Source organism: Phocoena phocoena, chromosome 9 (genome assembly GCF_963924675.1).
Source record: "Phocoena phocoena chromosome 9, mPhoPho1.1, whole genome shotgun sequence".
In the NCBI taxonomy this organism is placed as follows: Eukaryota; Metazoa; Chordata; class Mammalia; order Artiodactyla; family Phocoenidae; genus Phocoena; species Phocoena phocoena.
In genome coordinates this window covers 87,695,647-87,715,923 of record NC_089227.1, presented here as the reverse complement: position 1 = coordinate 87,715,923, position 20,277 = coordinate 87,695,647, and the positions used below count along the sequence as shown (strand labels likewise).

Sequence of the window (20,277 nt, the reverse complement as noted above, 5' to 3'; positions counted from 1 at the left end):
CTTGAGGGACTGCGAATAGAGCCTACTACCTCCTTTCACCTCCAGCAGCCTGTGTGGACAGGTAGCATGTAACTTTGTATGTTAGTTGATAACAGCTTTATGCAGATATAATTCACACGCCATCATATGCACCCTATTAAAGTGTACAATTTGGTAGTTTCTCATATATTTACAGAATTATACTAGATTTCACAGGACTTTGAATGCCAAGCTAAAGAGTTTATGTTTTAGGGCTTCCCTGGTGGCGCAGTGGTTGCAAGTCCACCTGCCAATGCAGGGTACACGGGTTCGTGCCCCGGTCCGGGAAGATCCCACATGCCGTGGAGTGGCTGGGCCCGTGAGCCATGGCCGCTGGGCCTGTGCGTCCGGAGGCTGTGCTCCGCAGCGGGAGAGGCCACAAGAGTGAGAGGCCCGCGTACCGCAAAAAAAAAAAGAGTTTAAGTTTTATCCTGTAGTTAATAGGAAATTGTCTTTTAATTGCAAAAAATGTTTATTAATGAAATAATCTGACAAAGAGTATCCTCCCTTACATTTGGCTTATTCCTAACTTTATCCATATGTTACACGTTGTTTTTTTCATGTTTGTAATCATGTCCTATTTATGATTTTGTTTTCTACTTTCACTTTAGTGTTATTTCATATACACTTTTCTCTATATCTAAATTGTCTTCATTTTTAATGCCTACACTTCATCTCTTGCTATTATTGGACATTTACAGTTTTACATTATGTGTATAGAACTGTTTTTCATCCATACAGGTGTGTGTGTGTGTGTGTGTGTGTGTGTGTGTGTGGCTAGACTAGGGTGAGGCAAGTGAAGTGCCAAGGGTAGAAAGTTTAAGGAGGTGTCCACATTCAGGCCTGCAATTTTTCACCTAAGTACCTCACTTGCCTCACCCCAGTCCCAGCCCTATACCTATAGTATGGTGTGTGTGTGTGTGTGTGTGTGTGTGTGTGTGTGCGCGCATGCGCGCGCATGCATGTATGTGTGTTTTCGTTTCAAATTATTTCCTCAGGATGAGATTACTGGTTCTCATGATGGGATTATTGGTTTCGAGTACATTAAGATTCACATTGCTCTTAATAGGATTACTAGAATGTTTCTCAGAAGAATTCCATTGATGGTTTTTTAAAGAATAACTTTGATATGTGTACAATGTCATTTTACAAAGATTACAGAGGCAACAGGGCCTATCAAAACAGTATGTTCCAAATACAGTACTATTGTTGCTACAGAAGATCCACAGGTCTGACTTTTTACATTTGATAGCCCAGTCAGAATACTCCATTTTTAGCCAGTTATGCTTTCATGCAGTCAACTTGTAAACTCAATCATCAAAGAAAGAACAACAAAGCCATTCATAATGAATATACGTCCCTAACAGATAGCCCCTCTATGTATAGCAACCTGGTCACTCAGGGTGACTTTGGACAGCAACCTCTATGCCGACAAAGATCTTATGAATGCAGCGTGGGTAGGCTACCGCTGTTCCACCACAAACCAAATTCCCAGCGGTAGGCTCAAATTAAAATTCTCTTATTGGGGGGACAAATAGTATCAGAATTTGCCTACTAACAACAGTTTTTATAATAGTCAAAAGGAGAAAATCTCTGGGCTAGTCTGTTTTGTATAAATTTTTCCTAGGGGGGCACTTTTTAGAAGTCACTAAATGGAAAATCACCAGAATGGAGTTTAGAGAGGTCTGGTTCCTGAGTCATTTACCGGGCAGAGGTAGTTCCCAATCCTGCATAATTAGGGGAAATATTAAAGGGAGATGGAGCAGAAAGATCAAATTTGAGGTAGGGTGCAGCATCATGGAGAAGTGTTGTTGGAAAGAATCCAAAATTGTCTACAAAGGTCTTCCAGCAACTTTCCTATGGTTATCTTGGAAACTAATGTGTTTTCCTACCTGCCAATTAAGGCCGATTAATTTATTATCTAGCACCTCCTAATTCGGAATATTTTGAAGCTACAATATTAAAGTTAACTTATCTTTTGTGGGTTTCTGCCTTATTCATCTAGAGAGCTTCGCTAAGTTACCATGTATGAGATGTGCTGCTTTGATGGAGTCATACTTACCAAAGACTGAATGTCCTCTCTGTGTTCTGGATAAAGCTCATCAGGGATTTCTAACCTCGAGAGATGCTGGCTTTTGGAGGAAGGCTTGCTGAACCACACTCAGTGTGTACAGACAAAGCTCACATCTAGGGGTGAAATTAGCCCTAGGAGGCTACATACAGGCTGGACAAACCCTAATCTCCAGGTGATGTTTTGTAGCAAGATTGCAAGCCACTTCTCTGGCGTGCACCTTTCTAAGAGCAAAGTTTGCTAAACTACAGCAGCAGTCTGTGTGTTCCTACACATTAAAGACCCGGCTTTGGTCACATTCCCAAAGAACACGATACTGGTCTTGAACAATAGACAAATGTACCCATATGCGCTCTTTTAAAAAATGAAAAAAAACCCTTTCCAGGCTACTTATTTACGAGAAGTCTGTTACTTTTGCTAAAACATTCGCGTTTCCACGCTCCACAGCAGTTGGCTGAGCCAGCTGCCCCGCGCGGGGCGTGGGCGAACCACCGGCTAGAAAAGAATCCGGTCCCGCTAGGACCTAGCAGGAGGAGCTTCCCGGCAGAGCCACCCCACCTCGGGCTAACAGAGGCGCTGCGTCCTGATTGGCGGGCGGGCCAATCAGAAGCCGCCTTTGCGTAGCCGGGCGCCTCTCGTACCCGCCGCTTCTGCGGGCCTCACAGGCTATATAAAGGACCGCGCTACAGCCTACGCTGCATGGTCCTCTGGTCGGAGTCAGCGGAGCTCAGCAGTCATGGCCAACCACCTCGTGCTCTACACCGGCGCAAAGATGCCCATCTTGGGGCTGGGCACCTGGAAGGTAGGTACCCTGAGGAGCGCAGTCCGGGGCTCGCTTCAGGCTCGGCGCGGCCTGGGGCGGGAAGAGACCTACAGTGACCCTGAGCGACCCCGCCGCGGACGCCCCGCCTGGGAGGAGCCACGCTTGGGCTGGCCGGGCCCCCGGCGGGATCGGGCCTGCAGCGCGGGAACCTGGACGCCGAGGCGGGCAGGGCGCTGGCCTGCGGTTTCGGCCCAGGGGCCTTGCGTGGGGGGCTTGAGAACGCCTCATGGGCGGCCGACCCTGTAACCCCTGGTGCTTGGGACCCGCGGGCCGCACTTTGAATCCTACCCCAGCTGGAAAGTCACTAACGGGGCGCCGAACGAAGGGGGCTTCCCGTGTCCCCGCCGCTGTGGCCCCGAGGATGGAGGTCGGGGGCGGGGCCTGAGAGATGGAGGGGAAAGAGCTTTGGGCTCCGGCGTCCCTCGCTCAACGGCACCTCTTACGCCCGCTCCTTTGTCTTTCTTCGAAATAGTTTGTCCTTAATCGTATTCGGTTTTGCTCCCTCAGGAATAAGCGTCCCAAGGTAAGCTCGGAGACTGCAGGTGATTCAGTTAGGCGTCACGAGTTTGCCCAGGACCCGTCTATTTACATGTCCCCAGACGCGAGCCACAGAGCCCCCCAGAGCCGGGCGTGCCTCTCGGGGTGTAGTGTGCTGGGCGGAGAATCTGGGCCGGGAGGTTCCCGCCCGTGCAAAACTGCGAGCTGCCCTCGGTAGTAAAACTCTTCGGAGACCTCGGTACCACTGAAATCTGTGCACAGAGTCCCCAAGAGACGGTTAGGAGTAAAAAGGGTAATTTGAGTATCTGAAAATTAGCACAGAGGGGTGGTATTATGGGCGCCGAGGGAAACCCAATAATTTTAAGCCGCTTATACGTTAGCTTCGGGTATTGTATATTACATTGCATAGCTGTGGCCAGGGTTTTCCTTGGAGCTTTGAATATAGGATTGGGCATTGGTTATTTACACACAGACAAGGAAAAGAAAACACTGCATGGATTGAGGGCGCCGTGGAATGGTTTGAAGTAGAGCAGCGGATGGTGCTTACCTCAACCCGAAAACCTGCCGTTGAAAATTTGTAAATATAAGGGTGAATACAGGGTCATAGAGTTGTCTCACACAGAAAGTGTTTCTTGGCCAAAGTGATCAGAGTATATGTGACTTGTGTTTCCTTCCAAAAGCCCAATGGTGGCTCTAAGGGTGTAATTGAATTATGATCATTGTACCAAGTTAAATTGCATCTGTCACAGGTTGTTCTCTTGGAATGGATGTGAACAGACACTTTGTTGGCAATGGCAAGTTACAGTTTTTACGATGGTGAACCACCATCACATGTAACTGGAACAAAAGTTCCACAAAACAATACTTAAACCTTACTGGGTGGGATGCATTCCAATATTTTTATTCTAAGCTCGCGGTTTCAGAAATTATGGTCCTGACCTTAGGTTCGTCATTTCAAAATCACGAGGCTGGGGTAAATAAGGAGTAAAAGTTGATAAAAGCGGGTTTTAAATCATTTGCTTGAGCACTTAACACTCCCCCCACCAACCCCAAAGCTGTATATTTAGTTAAGATAGCTCTGTAAATCTGTACATTTAGATCATTCATTCCAGCAGACTAAGTTCATTGAGGGCAAAGGTAGCGTCTACCTTGGTCACAGCTATTTACAGCACTGCTCAAGGTGCCTGGTAAATTGTAGGTGCCCTAAAGATATGTGTTGAATTAATACGAAGAAGTAAGATAACTAGATTTTGGGGGTGGCGAGGAGATGTTGTGCAGAATTGTGTAGAGGCGTGGTAGGGGAGGTGGCAGTGACATGGTATAAGTATGGGCTTGGAGTAGATTTCCTTTTTTTATTTTCAAGTAAAAAAGGTATATGAATAGTGTTTTAATACCTTTCCCCTGTGTGTGTGTGTATATATTCCTTCACAGATGCTGGACAAAGATGGGGTTACCTAAATACCGTTTGCTTATCTTTGTGAGAACTGGGGGAGGCTCTGGGAGTGGGTGCAGCACCTCGTTCCTGAGGATCTTCCATGTGACGGTGGCTGTGTTGTATCCTTCAGACTCCTGGCGGGGCTCTGGGAGTCTCCAATCACTGTTCCTTTGAAGGTCCTCACACTCTCCGTTCTCTCTTTGGAGGTGAAGGTTTCAGGCCGATGGGAGAGCATCTCTGCCTCAGAGCCCATGTGGCTTAGAGGCAGTTTCCCTTGGCAAGCTTGACGTCCCCAATGGACGGTAAATAAGCCATGAGCATTGTAGTGCCAGGAAGCGACTAAAACAGAGATTACTTCTGATGCTGACCAGTGTCCTGTTGCTGATAAATGTTTGGCCCTAGCTGAAAAGTTGATGGTAAATGGCCGTTGTAATTCACCCACATACTCAAAACCTAGGAATGGAGATAGGGTTTCTCCATCTCTTTTCCATTATCTCTGTATCTGCCCGCACCCAGGAGCCTTTGAGACATTTTCCCCTAATTTCTAGCCCCACCCCCCCCCCACCGTAAAGTTCAACATCACAGATAGACTGTACATCTGTCTGTGTCCATTGGCTCTTTGGCGGGCCACAAACCGTTTTATAAGCTAAGATTTTTTTTTGCTGCCGATAAACCAGTTTTTGCCTCTTTGAGGGTGATATCACTTCCTTTAAGAATAGGAGAAAATGCTGAGAAAGAACTCAAGGCAAGCTCATGATGGCCTGAGATCCCGGCTAGGGGAAGAGGGGAGAGGGCAGAGGTGCTGGCACTGGAGCTAAAACAGTAGCTTGTTTTTCTGTTCACCAGCCTCATCTCCCTGCAGGCCTACACCTGGAGCTCTTCAAAGGCAAAGATACTTAAATAAGACCTGCCTGCCCAGGGCCATTCCTGGTCCATCCCCATCTCAACCAAGTGGAGACAGTGATGTCTTGGAATTCAGGACAGATTGATTCATGTTGAGCGGGAGGAAGTTAATCTTGGTTTAGTAAGTTGGTCTGTGTTTGTTGCCAAACCGAGTTATGAGCTTTGGTGTAAAAACCATAGCCAGAATTGACTGTTTTCCTGTGATAAGGCAATGAAAGAGATTCTTCAGCAGAATGCTCTTTATCATTGGAAATTGTGGTTTACATTATTAAACTGTAAAATAAATTTGGACATAGTTGAACACGATAAGCCAAGTGAGGTTGGCTTCTCTGCACCAAACAATGAAAAGCGTCTCTGTTGACGTGAAAAATTGTACATTGTTGCCATCCTCAGGGTTCTGCCAGATGCTTACGTTGTTGGAGTCTTACGAGTGTGGCAGATTTTAAGCCTTGTTGATACAAAGCTGCCAGACCCAGGTCTCCCAGCTGTGCAGAGTGGGAGCGTTTTGTGTAAGCACAGGGCAGGCGAGAGACGAGCAGGCCCAGCTCGCTCAGGTTTACCCCAAGTTGACCGGGACTGTATTGTCAACTGATTAAATTAGAGCAGGGGCTGAAACCCTTTTAGTCCCCAGAATATCTGCGTTCAATATCGGAATACCTTTTTATTATGGAGGGGCTGAATTGGAAGCCAGAATGTTATTTGTGAATAGGAGTTAGGACAAACCAAGGCTGGGACTGTTGCCTAATCCCCATTTCTTTGTATGCTCTTCCAGCAGCTCAGGGGTTGGTAAACCGCAGGCCACAGCCTGTTTTTGTAAATAAAGTTTTATTAGAACACATCTCATTCCTTTACATGTCTTTTATGACTGCTTTTGTGCTGCTCCAGCAGCAGAGTTGAGCGGTTATGACAGACCATTTGGCCCACAAGGCCTAAAATACTTTCTGTCTGGCCACTTTCAGAAAAAGTTTGCCATCTCCTCTTCCAGAAGATTCTAAGTAAATTAATTGGAACCTGGAATACATTTTGAGAAATTAGGTCACAGGTGTCTGTTTAACATGCATCTAGTTAAAATGCTTTATATTTACAATGAAAAACAGAAAATTATATTGTGACATAGTATTTAAACAAAACCAATAATAAGAAATAAGCTTAGTTTCTCTTAAATGCAGGTTGAGTTTCTCTGAAGAAAAGCTGGTTTAATCAGAAGAGGTTAAACAGTGTTTTTCAGTGACAGCTTTTCTGGAATATGTTAGTTTACAAGGCCTTAGAGGTTGATGCCCTATTTCTTTATTAATCTAAGTTCACATCAAAAGTTATAGTTGGGGACTTCCCTGGTGGCTCAGTGCTTAAGAATCCGCCTGCCAATGCAGGAGACACGGATTCGAGCCCTGGTCCGGGAAGATCCCACATGCCGCGGAGCAACTAAGCCTGTGTGCCACAACTACTGAGCCTGCGCTCTAGAGCCTGCGAGCCACAACTACTGAGCCCACGTGCCTAGAGCCTGTGCTCTGCAACAAGAGAAGCCACCGCAATGAGAAGCCTGTGCACCGCAACAAAGACCCAACGCAGCCAGAAGTTAAAAAAAACAAATAAAAAAATAAAAAGTTATGGTTATGTGTTTCTTGCTCCAGGGTTACTATTGGCACACTGTTCTCATACTTCTTACCCAGGATGGTTTTTCTTCCCCAAAGTGAAGTTTCCTTTGTTCCCTACCCACCTCCTCCATTACAAAAGCGATACCTGCTAACGAGAAAATTTCAAAAAAAAAAAATGTCTGAAAGGGCACAGTCCTTTCCTCCCAGAAACCCCCATGTTAAAACTGCAGAGGATTCAATCTCTGAGATACTTTGTTTTTACCAATGACATTGTTTTATAACCTTTCTTCTTTGGAGCTGTGGTGTTTTTGTTGTTGTTTTTTGTTTTTGACTTGCAGAGGGAATAGAGGGAGGGATATTATCTTAAAGTAACGTGCATGGGCTACAAGCAAAGTGGAAGATGATTAGGTTTTTAAAGGGTGAGAGAGAGAGAGAGAGAGAGAAAGAGAGAGAGAGGGACTGACAGTAGTTTTCCTGGGAGTGTTATATGAAAAGAAAATAGGCCCAGTTTGTGAAGCTGATGGGGGCCTCAGGGGCAGAGACTTGTCACCACTGTCACTTGGTGCCATCAGCCCAGAACATCATTAAGTTGCTACCCAAGCTAGAGCTTTGGAGCTGTAAGGTCTGAGGGGAATGGGAATGGGTGCATGTGGCCAAGTCACAGGGCAGATTAGTGGCAGAAATGAATTTCAAACATGATTTTGTCTGTAGGATTTGTATTATTATTATTTTAAAATAAATTTAAAGGATTTGTATAATTTGGTTATTTATTACTTGGGTGTTTCCTCTGCTGGTTTTCTGCAGATTTCCTATTAGATGTATGGAAACAGATCTTTACGATTTGTTTTCTTTTCAAAGTCTCAGTCTGGACCCCTGCCTTCCATGGGCAGTTTTCGATGTGGACATGGGATGGGGAGATGGTGTAATTGTGTTAGCATTCCCAAGTTTATTGAGTCATTTTTTACCGTATCTTAAAGTGATGAGGGAAGTTACTTTAGTCTCTGTGGGAAGGGCTCTTGATTGAGATAGTATTGAACATAGTTTGTGGATTCTCAGAGGATGATTTTCCAAGCCCAGGAGACTTGTCCTCTCCCTGACCAGTGTCTCACAGCCTCTTGGGGTCCACCCCAGAGTACACAGACCTCTCAGCAGAGGCTGGCTATCAGGTCCTCGTGCCAGGGTTTGAATCCTGACATCTTACTGCACCATCATGGCCAGTTTCGTAACCTCTCTGCACCTTAGTTCCCTTATCCACAGAGATAACAGTATCTACCAGGGTCGTGGTGAAGGTTCCATTCAATAATACGTTTAAAACTAGTGAAAATGGACCCATAACAAATGGCAGCTGTTGTTATTTTCAGTTTGAGCCATTGTGGGCTAAACACCGCACGGGGCAGGTTCCATTTTGTTACATATCTGCCCTGGCACAAGCCTTCTCGCCACCGGCATGCCTGTCCCAGAGGCGGGCCTGGCCCGGCCAGCCTAGGTGAGAGCCATTGGTTCCTGGCTGTACATAGAGCCGGCGGCCGCAGGCAGCCTTAGTCCCCACTGCTGCAAAGGCGTCTCTGAAAAGGGGAGGCCGGCATGTAGCACCCCTTCGCAAGAGTCTTTTTATGAATTGCCACAGCTTGTACAAATTTAATTTGTAAAATGCATGACAGTCCTCGCTTCTGCTTTGCTTTCCCCTTTGAAAGCAGTTTGGGCTTAGCTTCCCAGCACGTGCTTCTCTCACTTATCAGCCCTCTGTCCGGGGAAGGGTCAGGGAGCTGTAGCTTCTTCGTGACCTTTTGAAGGTCATTTCTGTCCTTGGCTTCTCTATAAAAACATCACAAGAACGTGTTTTTAAGTTTTTTTGTCAGTTGTTCAGCAGCCTTGATCATCCTACTCTGTACTCTTCTGGTTCCAAGGAACTGAACAACCAGTTTAATCTTCAGCAGGAAAAAGAATGTGTCCGGGCGGGGATTCATTGCCTTACAAAATGATGTCAGGTGTACCAGATTCAAGGCTATAAAAGATGTGCCCAGGAGCCGTCTCTCACCAACCCTCATCTGTCCCTCAACCCCACTTTCCTTTAGCAGCTCCTGGCTCACATGCTTCCAGCACCGGGACCCCAGCAGAAGGAAATCTTGTCTTGGTAGCATCAGCTGAAGTCCAAAGATTGATTCTCATGGGCCTGGCTGGGGTCACGTCTCTGGCCCTGCGCCAGTCGCTGTGGCAGATGGAGCGTGTGGCTGGGCTGGGCCTGGGAAAGGTTCCTGCCCCTCTGCCCAGCGTTGGGGGCAGTGAGGTGCTGGACTGGTACAGTACAGGCCCGCAGAGAAATCCAGTCAGGGCGCCATCAAGCCTGAAGAGAGTTGACGCGCGCCAGCAGCCAGTTCCCCAGCTGGGTCTCCTTACCTGTTCTCTTTCCTGGGGAGGGGTGTGCTCTGCTCTCATCAGCAGCTGTGCCCAGGACGCCACAAGGAGGCCGTGATACTTACTCCGTTCTGGTTATGCCAAGGTTTCCCTGCTCTGTTCCTTTAACCGAGAAGGGTGGGGGGAAGGCTGCAGGTGTAGCTTCTTGGGTCCTCCAGGGAACTAGGAGGTTGCCAGATTGTCTGAAGATGTTTTCTGATCTCACACCTGAGGTCAGCATCGCCTATCCACGCCCCCTACTCCCTCCGTGGTGGCCAGAGACCTGGGTGAGGGTCCCCCGCTCCTCTGCCCTGGCCTGTTCACAACAGCCCATGTCAAAACAGCAGATGTCTGCAGCTGCTCATGGCCCTGGGGAGTTTTCCTGGTCATTCTTTTCTACCCCAGCTCTCCAGAGGAATGCGCTGTATGCATGCAACAGTCTGATGCACACGCGTTTGCTTTCCACCTTTCTGGTCTGAGAGGAGCATCGCGGAGATGAGTGTCTGTGCGGCCAGACTGGGTGCTGGGGGCGCTCCCCACACCTGTCCCACTCACTCAGACGCGCAGATGGTCAGGGCAGGCGCGGCGTTCAGTCTTTTTGCCGCTCTGACCACAAACCATATGGTCTTCCACAGCTCCCATTTCCCCCTCCCGTCAACTCATTTCTGTCCGCTAATACCTCTGAGGGCCCACCTCCCACCTCCACCTCTTAAAGCAGATTCTTACACAGTGAGATTGGAGCACAGGCCTTTGAATCTGTACCAGTAATGTTCCTGGCTTTGATACACTCAAAACTGCTTAAAAACAAGTGATGGCCAATACCAGAATCCACGAGTGGAAGGGGAAAATAAATCATAGGCATTCACTCACGGAACTGGGGAACCAAATGGGAATTGGAGTGAATATTTACAGCGCTTTTGAAATATTTTGAGCTGTTTGAAGGAAACGGTATCCCTTATTGTCTTGGGAACCTAATAGATCCAGAGAGTGGGGGATATTTTATACCGTCAATGGGTTCTGAAGAAACAAGGAAGTGAGAGGCTTTGGCCCATCTAATTAAGGTGATCTGTGCTGCTAGTAAGTGGTTGTCAGATTTTCCTAAAATGAAGCAACATTGCATCTCACCTCAGGATGTTCGGACACTTGCCGTGGCCTGCCTTTGCTAGTCTTAAAAGAAGCAGGAGTCCCTGAGGAGCCGTGGGTTCCTGCTGCCCTTGCTTCTGGGTTGTGTGCACACTGTGTGTTTTGTTTCATTTTTGGTTTTATCCCCATGCCTTCCATTTCCTGTTTCTTTCAGTCCCCTCCAGGCAAAGTGACGGAGGCTGTGAAGGTAGCGATTGACCTTGGATACCGTCACATTGACTGTGCCCACGTGTACCAGAACGAGAACGAGGTGGGGTTGGCCATCCAGGAGAAGCTCCAGGAGCAGGTGGTGAAGCGTGAGGACCTCTTCATCGTCAGCAAGGTACCCCGCTCTGCAGGGGAGCCTGAGGGAGGGTTCTTGTCCACATTCATCCAGGGGCAGCATTAGCTTAGGGGCCATGACCACGCTCTGGGGCCTCCTAATACAGCTACGGTCATCACCCGGCAGGCAGTTCTTCCAGAGGAAGTGTGTTGACTCAAGGCCATGAGGGCTCTAGGGCTTGCCCGTCTGTGGCCGCCTGTCTGTTGGATGGTCACTCCGCCTGGACCCATTGGTTGGAGCCCCTTGCTGATGCGGCCAAAGCTGTGGGTTGGCGCCCCCTTTCCAGGGAGTTATCTTTGAGGATGGTACTTGGTTCCCATCTGCAGACTGATCTCTGCCGCTGGCCACTGTCTTTCACCCAGAGGCTGGTGGTGCCCAAAGGACACCGGCTGGGAGGGTGAGGCTGGCTCCACGTAGACCAGCCTGTGGGAGAGTAGGCCAGAGAGCTCATGTTTAGAGCCTGGGGCTGGCTTGCTGACCTGTCCATTCTACTTGGTGCCTTCAGTTTGGTCCTTGTGAAAGGTTTCCTTGATCTGATCACCCTTCCTTCCTTTGGAAGAGTTAGGATCCACGTGTGAAATGGAATCTTCCTCCCCACTGTTTACAGCGTCACAGTGAAGTGGGTGGGTTGTGGGGAGAGGAAAGCAAGTTCTCTGTCCCCGAGCTGTCTGGCTCCCGGCCGGAAAAGCGCTTCTGGCACGCAGGGTAAGACTTGTTCTCTCGCTGGCTTCAGCTGTGGTGCACGTTCCATGAGAAGGACCTGGTGAAAGGCGCCTGCCAGAAGACGCTCAGCGACCTGAAGCTGGACTACCTGGACCTCTACCTTATTCACTGGCCCACTGGCTTCAAGGTAGGTACCCGGGGCCCAGGTGTAGCCTGTGGCATCACCCTCTCCTGTTAGCAGGTCGTGAGCAGGTACACAGTCTGTGTGTGTCCTTGCTGCTCTGCTCAAGGTATGGTCCCTGGACCAGCAGCAATGGCATCACCTGGGAGCTTGTTAGAACTCAGTCTCAGACCCCACCCAGGCCCTTTGAATCTGAACCTCAGGTGACTCACATGCACGTTTCAGAGTTTGAAGAATGCTGCTCTTTGTCATTTGGTGATTGTATAACTCAAAACTTTGTGACAGTGAACATGGCTCAGGTGACACTCCTGCCCATGGCCATGAGATGTCATCAGTGACCGCCCCCCCACCGCCTCAGGCACCTACACACATACCCATTCATACCCTGTACATGTTTGTGCGTGTTTCTACATTCCACACACACCCCATCCTGCGGAAGCTGGGTAAACCTTGGCAGCCTGCCTCTTCACAAAAAGCTCTAGAGTTATTATGTCCTTTGCCTCCTTTCTAGCCACGGGGCTCAGTTTTCTGCTTTGTCAACCAGCTTGAAGGCATGCAGGTTTTTACCCTGTAACTCTTATTTTATCGCACTGTGGTATTTCGAGGCCTTACTTTCACCCTCTGTTTTTCACAGTAAGCTGTCAAGGCTTGGTGAGGTGGTGGTTTTGTAGGTTTGGATCCAGCCAGGACATGGGCCCTGTGAATCCTGGTTCTGAGTCCTCCCTGCCCACGCACATACTGCCATCCACGGCAGGGTTCATCTCACTGACCGAGAATTGTCCATCTCCACCTGATGGTCAGCACCAGCCCAGGAGTTGTCTGCCGTTTCTTCTTCACACTGACACGGATTTGCTCTTGATTATCCTCTAAAACCGTAGCCAGCTATTGTAGCTTAGAATAATTGTATTAGAACTTTGCTTTCAAAGATGCAGCTCCCCCAGCAGATCTATGCAGGTCTGTTACTGATTGTCTTTGATTGTTACCACAGCCTGGGAAGGACTTTTTCCCATTGGATGGGGATGGCAGCGTGGTTCCCAGTGACAACGATTTTGTGGACACCTGGACGGTAAGGCAGCCCCTGGCTTGGCCTCCCCTTCCTTGCCAGCTCCCCAGTCTCCTTGCGAGGGGCCAGGTGTGAATACCCGGCTCTGCCATTTCTTTCGCTGTAATCGTCACTCTCTGTTTTTTGCTCTTCCTGTCTCATTAAAGCCAACCTGGCTTTTGTCTTGGTGCCTCTTGTCTTCCCAAAGATCTAATTTGCTATCACCGAATAGGGCAGGACCTGGTAAGTTGTCTGGTGCGAGAGGTGCTTCTGACCCTTGTCCTTTTGGGCACATGTCAGCAGCAAGCAGACCCTCTTTGGTCTCTAGGCCATGGAAGAGCTGGTGGACGAAGGGCTGGTGAAAGCTATTGGAGTCTCCAACTTCAACCATCTCCAGGTGGAGAAGATCTTAAACAAACCCGGCTTAAAATATAAGCCGGCGGTTAACCAGGTAACATCCGGCAGGGAAGCCACTGTGCCTGTTTGTTACTGTGTGATCCTAGCAGTTACTTTCTGTCCATGTCACCTGGGGCGCAGCCGGGAGGCAGGTCCCTGGGCGCTGGCAGAGTCCTGATTTATGGCTCAGAAAGATAGTGACACATCTGGGAGTGAAACTTGCAGGAGAGAACGGGTTTGAGCCTGCCTTGTGAAGACTCAGGGTCTTGAGATGCGCTGTGTGCAGACATTGAGCTCCTCAGACCTGTCACAGTTGATAAATGGCCAAAGCCAGAAAAACCCTCAGGGCCCATGGCGACAGTAACAAGATTATTCTCGTTAATGTCAAGGACAGTTGCTGGGAAACAGAGACAGTTGTTAACAGCTTATCTAGGAGTTGGGACATTGGTTACATATAACTTTATGTCTGGGAAGGGAAGGGCTTAGCATGGGGAGACTTCCTGTGTGCCCCATGGCCCATGCCCACAGTGGTACCATCAGCCCTCCTGTTTGCATCTGCAGGTCGAGTGCCACCCGTACCTCACTCAGGAGAAGTTAATCCAGTACTGCCAGTCCAAAGGCATTGTAGTGACTGCCTACAGTCCCCTTGGCTCTCCCGACAGGCCCTGGTGAGTTTCCACGGGATCGTGTTCTCTTGTCAGCTAGTGACGATTAGAAATGGCTACAGAGAAAAATCCAGCATCAAGGAAAATGCTTCTGGGGCTGATGGGCAGACCTCCCCAGGAGCCTCCTGTTGGGTTTCCTGGTTGGTGTTTCCAGTAGCAAGATGCCTACTCTTTTTCTAACGGGTTGGGAGTTTGTAACTGAGCTCTGAATCAGAAGACAGGCAGGCTGCCCTCCAAGGTCGATGAGGGTTAGGGTTAGGGTTGCCGGCTGCCTGGAGTGGTGGCGATGATGGTTGCTCACGCAGACCGTGTTTCTGTCTCCAGGGCCAAGCCCGAGGACCCTTCCCTACTGGAGGATCCCAGGATCAAAGCGATTGCAGACAAACACAATAAAACCACAGCCCAGGTACAGCCATTTCCAGGCACTCATGACTGTTCCCAGAACTTCCTGCATTCGTGGTGATGGTTCCCATTAGCCGGGGCGGGGGTGGGGGGGAGAGTGACCGAGCCCTGTCAAGCGCTCCCTGGACGTGTGGCTCGGGTCCTGGAGTGTGTGGTGGAAAGGGACTTAGAAGACTGCCTGTGGTCTGGGGATAATTGGACCTGCCCTGCTACCTCCGAGGGCTGGCACGAGGGTCAGCACTCAGCACTGTTTGGGAACACCCGTCTCTGTACTCATAGAAGGCCGCTCGTGATCAGCTGAGCGCTCCCAAATGGTAGAGCGAGTTCCCAGACAGGGAGGAATGTACCCGGGAGATGCGGAAGCACGTGGCAAGGAGGCTGAGAGCGGGGCTCGGGGTTCAGATCCTGAGTGTCTCCCCTCCCCCTCGCTGGGCATGACCCCATCACCTCTGAGCCTTGGTTTCCTCGCTGTGAAGTTCTGGGGTTTCTTTCTCCAGGTGATGGGTGTGTTAGATTAGGTGAGATGAAAGTGTAGAGCTCCTGGTATACGGACGCACTCGGCACCTCTGTTCACAGGTTCTGATCCGGTTCCCCATGCAGAGGAACTTGATCGTGATCCCCAAGTCTGTGACACCTGAACGCATTGCTGAGAACTTCCAGGTAAAAGGTCCTGGCTGGTCGGCCCAGGGTCTCTTCAGTGGAGGAGGGGCCAGCTCTTCACAGGGCCTCTGGATTGTCGTGTGTGGGCCCCCCCCTCCCCCCGTCTCCTCTTGGAGTGGCAGGGAGCCCACCGTGGACTAGGGACTGTGGTTCCTCTGGGAGGCGGTGCTACGCCCGGCAGGCCCTGGCCTCGGGCCCCGCTCTGCATGCACACACCTGTGCTGAGGCTCCTCGGGGAACTCATCATTTGCCGAGAAATGTTGCTCTTGAGTGATGCTCCCTGGGTTTGCCTCAGGGCTCCGTTAGTTACTGTGCCTCAGTTTCCCCATCTGTAAAATAGTACCTATTTCAAGAGTTGTCATGAAGATTAAAAAAGATGCACCGACGGGCTTCACGCAATGCTTAGTACCTTCATAAGCACTCGGCAAACACTGCTGTGCTGGTAAGTCCGAGGCCTGCACAGACCTTACAGGGCACCAGTGAGGTGTTCTCTCCGAGCACCTGCCAGAGCAGAGCAGGCCTCCTGGCACCTCCTGCCTGCCTGCCTCTCATACCAGTGTTGGGGGCTGGGCTGGGAGAAGAGCTCTCCAGGAGGGTCCCTGCGCCCGTGAGCCTCTGCTGTCACTGAGCAGAGCAGCTCTGCCCGGACCCCCTCTGTCTTCACCTGAGCCCTGGTTCCCAGCAGCTCTTGTTTCCATAGCAAGCAGCTGATTTTTGCCTGTTCCACTGGCCAGGCTGTGGCTGTAACACGTGCTGCTGGTCCCTGGGGCCTGGGGAGGGTGGAGGAGATAAATAAAGCGGTAAAACAGTGACCACGAGAAACACATATCCTGCTAGAGATGCATTTTTTTTCATACTTTATGTTTTCAAGGGGTTGGAAAAGACATTATAAAATGACTAGTCTCTAGTACTAACGCAATTATTTTGCATCTTACTGTGTAGTCTGCACATTTTTGCACGGTTGTGATCACAGAGTATGCAGCAGGCTTGCTTCCTGCACATTCCGCGGCCATCCAAGCTGAGGGCCCTCCTCTGGTCCTGGGGTAGGCAAAGTTCTCCACCTGATACGCCTTTCTCGTCTTCTCTGTGTGTCAAGACCTAATCTGGCTTCTTAGGCCCATCTCAAACGGCATCTCCTTTGACCACATCCTTCAGCTTCCCAGCTGGAATTCCTTCCTGATTCCTCTGGATTCCCTGCGTGCTTTGTGGAGCCTCTTTCCTGCAGTGCACAGCTAATTATTCCCTGTAGCATAGCTGTTGAATTACCTCGTCCTTTGCTTCATTGTAAACTGAGGCAAAGATACTTCTTACCCATCACTGTATTTCCCCTGGTGCTGATCACAGTGGAAGCGGTCGGCAGAGGTTTTGAAATGAATGGAAGAGATAAATGGAAGAAAAAGTATCATTTTGTTCGGAGCTTCTGGAAGGGAAGGTCTGTTTTCATTGTTCACATAGTACCCAGACAAAACATGTGCGTTCTCTGAATAGTCATGTAAGAAACTTTCTCTGAGTTTAGTCTACCTTCCTGCCCCTCCGCACTCCGGGCAACATCTCATCAGTGATCCTTCCTGGAGCTGCTTGTATGCTTCCCTATTCTGTGTTTGATAGCCGTTTACAGAGCTTATTGGAAGGTTGGTTTTTTGTTTTTTGTTTTTTCTTTTTAGGTCTTTGACTTTGAACTCAGCAGTGCGGACATGACCACCTTACTCAGCTACAACAGGAACTGGAGGGTCTGTGCCTTGGTGAGGTGAGTCCCGGGAGAGCCCCAGGAGGGTATCGGGTGCTGCAGATGAAAGAATAACGCCTGGAGGCCTCACTGTCCAAGTCCTGCTATTGCAGCGGCTCTGACTTGTGCATGTTACCTTGCCTGTTAACTTGCCTTCTCCTCCGTGTACAGCAGGAAACATTTACAGGGTGTCAGCTGAGCCGCACTCAGCCCCCCGGGAAATGCAGGGAGCTCTGCCCTAGATGTCTTCTCCCGCGCCCATGCACTGTTGGCCTAACCTGCAGTAACCACATATATTGACTTTTAATTTTCAAATTTTAGTGGCACATCTGAAACCAGATGATCCCAGGTGGCTCGTGCCCCGCCTTCTTGGAAAAATTTGCATGTGACTCTTTATCTCTAATGACTAACGAAAGGGTTCTAGTTGGAAGACCGTGGTGCTTGGGGCTCAGCTCCCACAGCGATTAAACCATGTGACTGAGAGAATCACTCGGCCCCTCCAGCTATATATGTGCTGGTTCCTTGTATTCCCTCTGACTTGTAGTGTGGAAGCTGAGGGAGATGACAAGCAAGGTTGTTTTTTCTCTTTTCGTTTTTGCACCACTGCATTAACTCCGTACAGTTTAAAACTCATTTTCTGCTTTCAAGAAGAATCTCCCCACTTCACAGTGGAGACTAAGAACCTCCTCTCTCGTGATTTTTATCGTCCGACTTCTCTGTTTCTTCTCTTCTTCTCAAGTAGTTACTCTTCTAAGCAAAATTTGAGCATTCCCTAAGGCCGGCTCGGGTGCTAGCTCTCTCCTTCCAGCCTCTGCTCTCTCTCCCGTTCTGGGTTTGCACCGCTGGTGGCTTCCCACCGCCCTGGCAGGTGTTCGCCAGGTTTGCATCTTGGCCAATAACTCTCTCCTGAGCTTCGTTCAAGCACGTGCCTGTGAGTGTGTTGCTGCCACGCCATGGCCTCAGATTCGGAATAGGCCAGAAGCAGAGTTTACCACTGGCCCTTTCTGATGTCCCTGTTTGTGTTAATGGTGCTTACCCTTTAGACATTAAAATCATTTTTGATCTGGCAGGCAAGGGAGAGAGAAGAGAGAAGTGAATCAGTCGCCAAGTTACATCTGTTCTGCTTTGAGAATCACTGATCGTTCATTCAGTTTCCTTTTCACTTCCTGCTGCTGACGCAGCATATTGAAGGGCAGACAAACCACAGGGGTTTTCTGTTCGGCCCCTTTATGTATAGACTCCTTCTACTCTCTAGTGCTATTCTAGAAACAGCTGTCAGATTATCCTGTGGCCACTGATGTTTAATGGGTTAGGATCGGAGCGGGGAGGGAGCGGCTGGCTGCAACATCCCCAGGTCACCTAGGAAGCTTTTTCTAACCATATGTACACACACATACGTACATCCACACTGCCACAGTTTGGCATCTATTGCTATACTGAGCCCCTGTGGCTAATGGCAGTGTTATATTTCTCAGGTTTGATAGGATGCCAAAAAAAAAAAAAAAAAAAATCCATGGGGAACTTCTGAATTGCCTAAATATTTGAGTGGGAGTTGTATGCCCCAAGCAGGGTTCACCCTGGGCCTCTCACACTCTGCCCAGCCAGACTTCCCAACGCTGTTGCCATTACATTCCCAACACAGGCCATTGGCCCTGCAGATGGGACTGTGAACCTTGGCCAACACGTGCGCCTGCATCAGTCCACCCCCAGCTCGACGTCCAGCCTGTCCCCTCTCCCTGTGTTTCCTGTAGCAAATCCTCAACTACTCTCCTGGCCTCACTTCAGCTCCCACTGGTACCAGGAGGTTTTGGAGGTGACAGTGGCTTCTTGTTCCACGTGTTCAGAGCACTTGCTGTGTCATGCGTGCAGACTTGTTAACATCTCTTATGTTATTATCATCCTCTTACTGTTGAAGGCAATAGGTGCTCTCTGGTCCTGCAACTAGACTGAGTTACCAGGCGGCAGGAATCGTGTCTTGCCGCCCTGCACACCTTAGGCACAGTGCTGGGCACACAGGGAGGGTGGTGTCCATCACCCAGGTGCTGATGGATGAGAGCCCCCTGGCAGAGGACTGGAAGGTGGGCCACGACCCCAAGGGCAGACCCAGGATCTGCAGTCTCAGAAGAGGCTCGTGCCCTCGGAGGCCTCTCTTTCTACCTAAATGAGACACCGTTTCTGACTTTTTGAAGTTTGTTATGGTCAAAGTCTCTTCGTCAAAAAGCTAATGTGTTTCTGTTTTTTCCTGATAGCTGTGCCGCCCACAAGGATTATCCCTTTCATGAGGAGTTTTGAAGCTGTGGGTGCCTGCCCTTCCCCAGGTGACCTGCTTTTCCCCGCCTCACTTTTATTGTGTGTAGTATAGTTTGGCCTGTGTCCCTCAGCGGTGGGTCAGCGACTTACAGACGAATCAACGAGGGCTCAGCCAGCTTGGTGTTGGGTCCGAAGAGCAGAATCAGTAGATTAGAAGTCTCTTCAGTTTTCTTTGCCCTTCTTCTTGTCCATCTGGGGAAAGCACAACCCAATACCCTTTTCTAAATTGAATTTACAAAATCAAAAATAGTGCCTCTAACAATTGCATTTTGATTGCTTGGAACTGTAATCCTTTCAGCTAGACTTTTCTTTGCCTCAAATAAAATGTGCTCTTATGAGTTTGATGCTGTTTATTTTGTTTTGGTTTGTTGAGACGATGTACCGCCTTCCCTGCCCCTCAACCTTCCTCCTGTTGATACCCATACAGCAGGCCACTTAGCTCTACAACAGGAGGGAGGACTTGGTGTCTTTACTTTCAGGTGGGGACCCATCACCTCGGTACTTCACCCATTTAGCTTTAGGGGTCTGGGTCTCCTCCTGGCTGCGCATCAGAGACACCTGGGAGGTATTGAATGCTAGCATGTCTGGCCCTCATCCGTGGAAACTGATCTCATTTGTCCAGGTGTACCCAGGACATCAAGAGTTTGCAGGATCCCTGGGTGACTCTAATGTGTAGCCAAGGCTGAGAGCCTCAGCTCTACGGCCGAGCCAGAACACAAGTCCATTTGTTATTTCACAGATTACTTGGTTGTGCCTCCTACCTGTGCAGGCCAAAGTCCTATGGTTACTAAGCAGCACCACTCACAAGAAACTGCTTTCATGAAGCTCGCATCAATAATTGGTATCAGCTTGGGCCACTCTAACAAACTATCGGGTTGGCCAAAAAGTTCGTTTGGGTTTTACGGAAAAACCAGAATGAACTTTCTGGCCAACCCAATACTAGAGACTGGGTGGTTTAAACAACAGAAATGTATTTCTCAAGGCTCTGGGGGCCTGTAGTCCAAGATCAGGGTGCCAGCATGGTCGGGTT

At 49.3% G+C, this 20,277-nt stretch overlaps 1 protein-coding gene across 1 annotated transcript; it reads left to right on the top strand.

Annotated features, from left to right (window-relative positions):
• Positions 1-2,736: 2,736 nt before the first annotated feature.
• Positions 2,737-19,585, top strand: AKR1B1 (aldo-keto reductase family 1 member B). Its single transcript, XM_065883731.1, has 10 exons — positions 2,737-2,891; positions 11,035-11,202; positions 11,936-12,052; positions 13,035-13,112; positions 13,417-13,539; positions 14,046-14,152; positions 14,474-14,555; positions 15,128-15,211; positions 16,876-16,958; positions 19,187-19,585. Exons 1-10 carry the CDS (start codon positions 2,826-2,828, stop codon positions 19,227-19,229), a joined length of 951 nt encoding a protein of 316 aa, XP_065739803.1. The 5' UTR covers positions 2,737-2,825; the 3' UTR covers positions 19,230-19,585.
• Positions 19,586-20,277: the final 692 nt, after the last annotated feature.

Excerpts from the sequence above, each read along its gene's own strand:
- AKR1B1 (XM_065883731.1), top strand. The coding sequence starts at position 2,826 with ATGGCCAACCACCTCGTGCTCTACACCGGCGCAAAGATGCCCATCTTG. Across the intron at positions 14,153-14,473 it reads GGCTCTCCCGACAGGCCCTG|GGCCAAGCCCGAGGACCCTT; the intron begins GTGAGTTTCCAC and ends TTCTGTCTCCAG. Across the intron at positions 16,959-19,186 it reads AGGGTCTGTGCCTTGGTGAG|CTGTGCCGCCCACAAGGATT; the intron begins GTGAGTCCCGGG and ends TTTTCCTGATAG.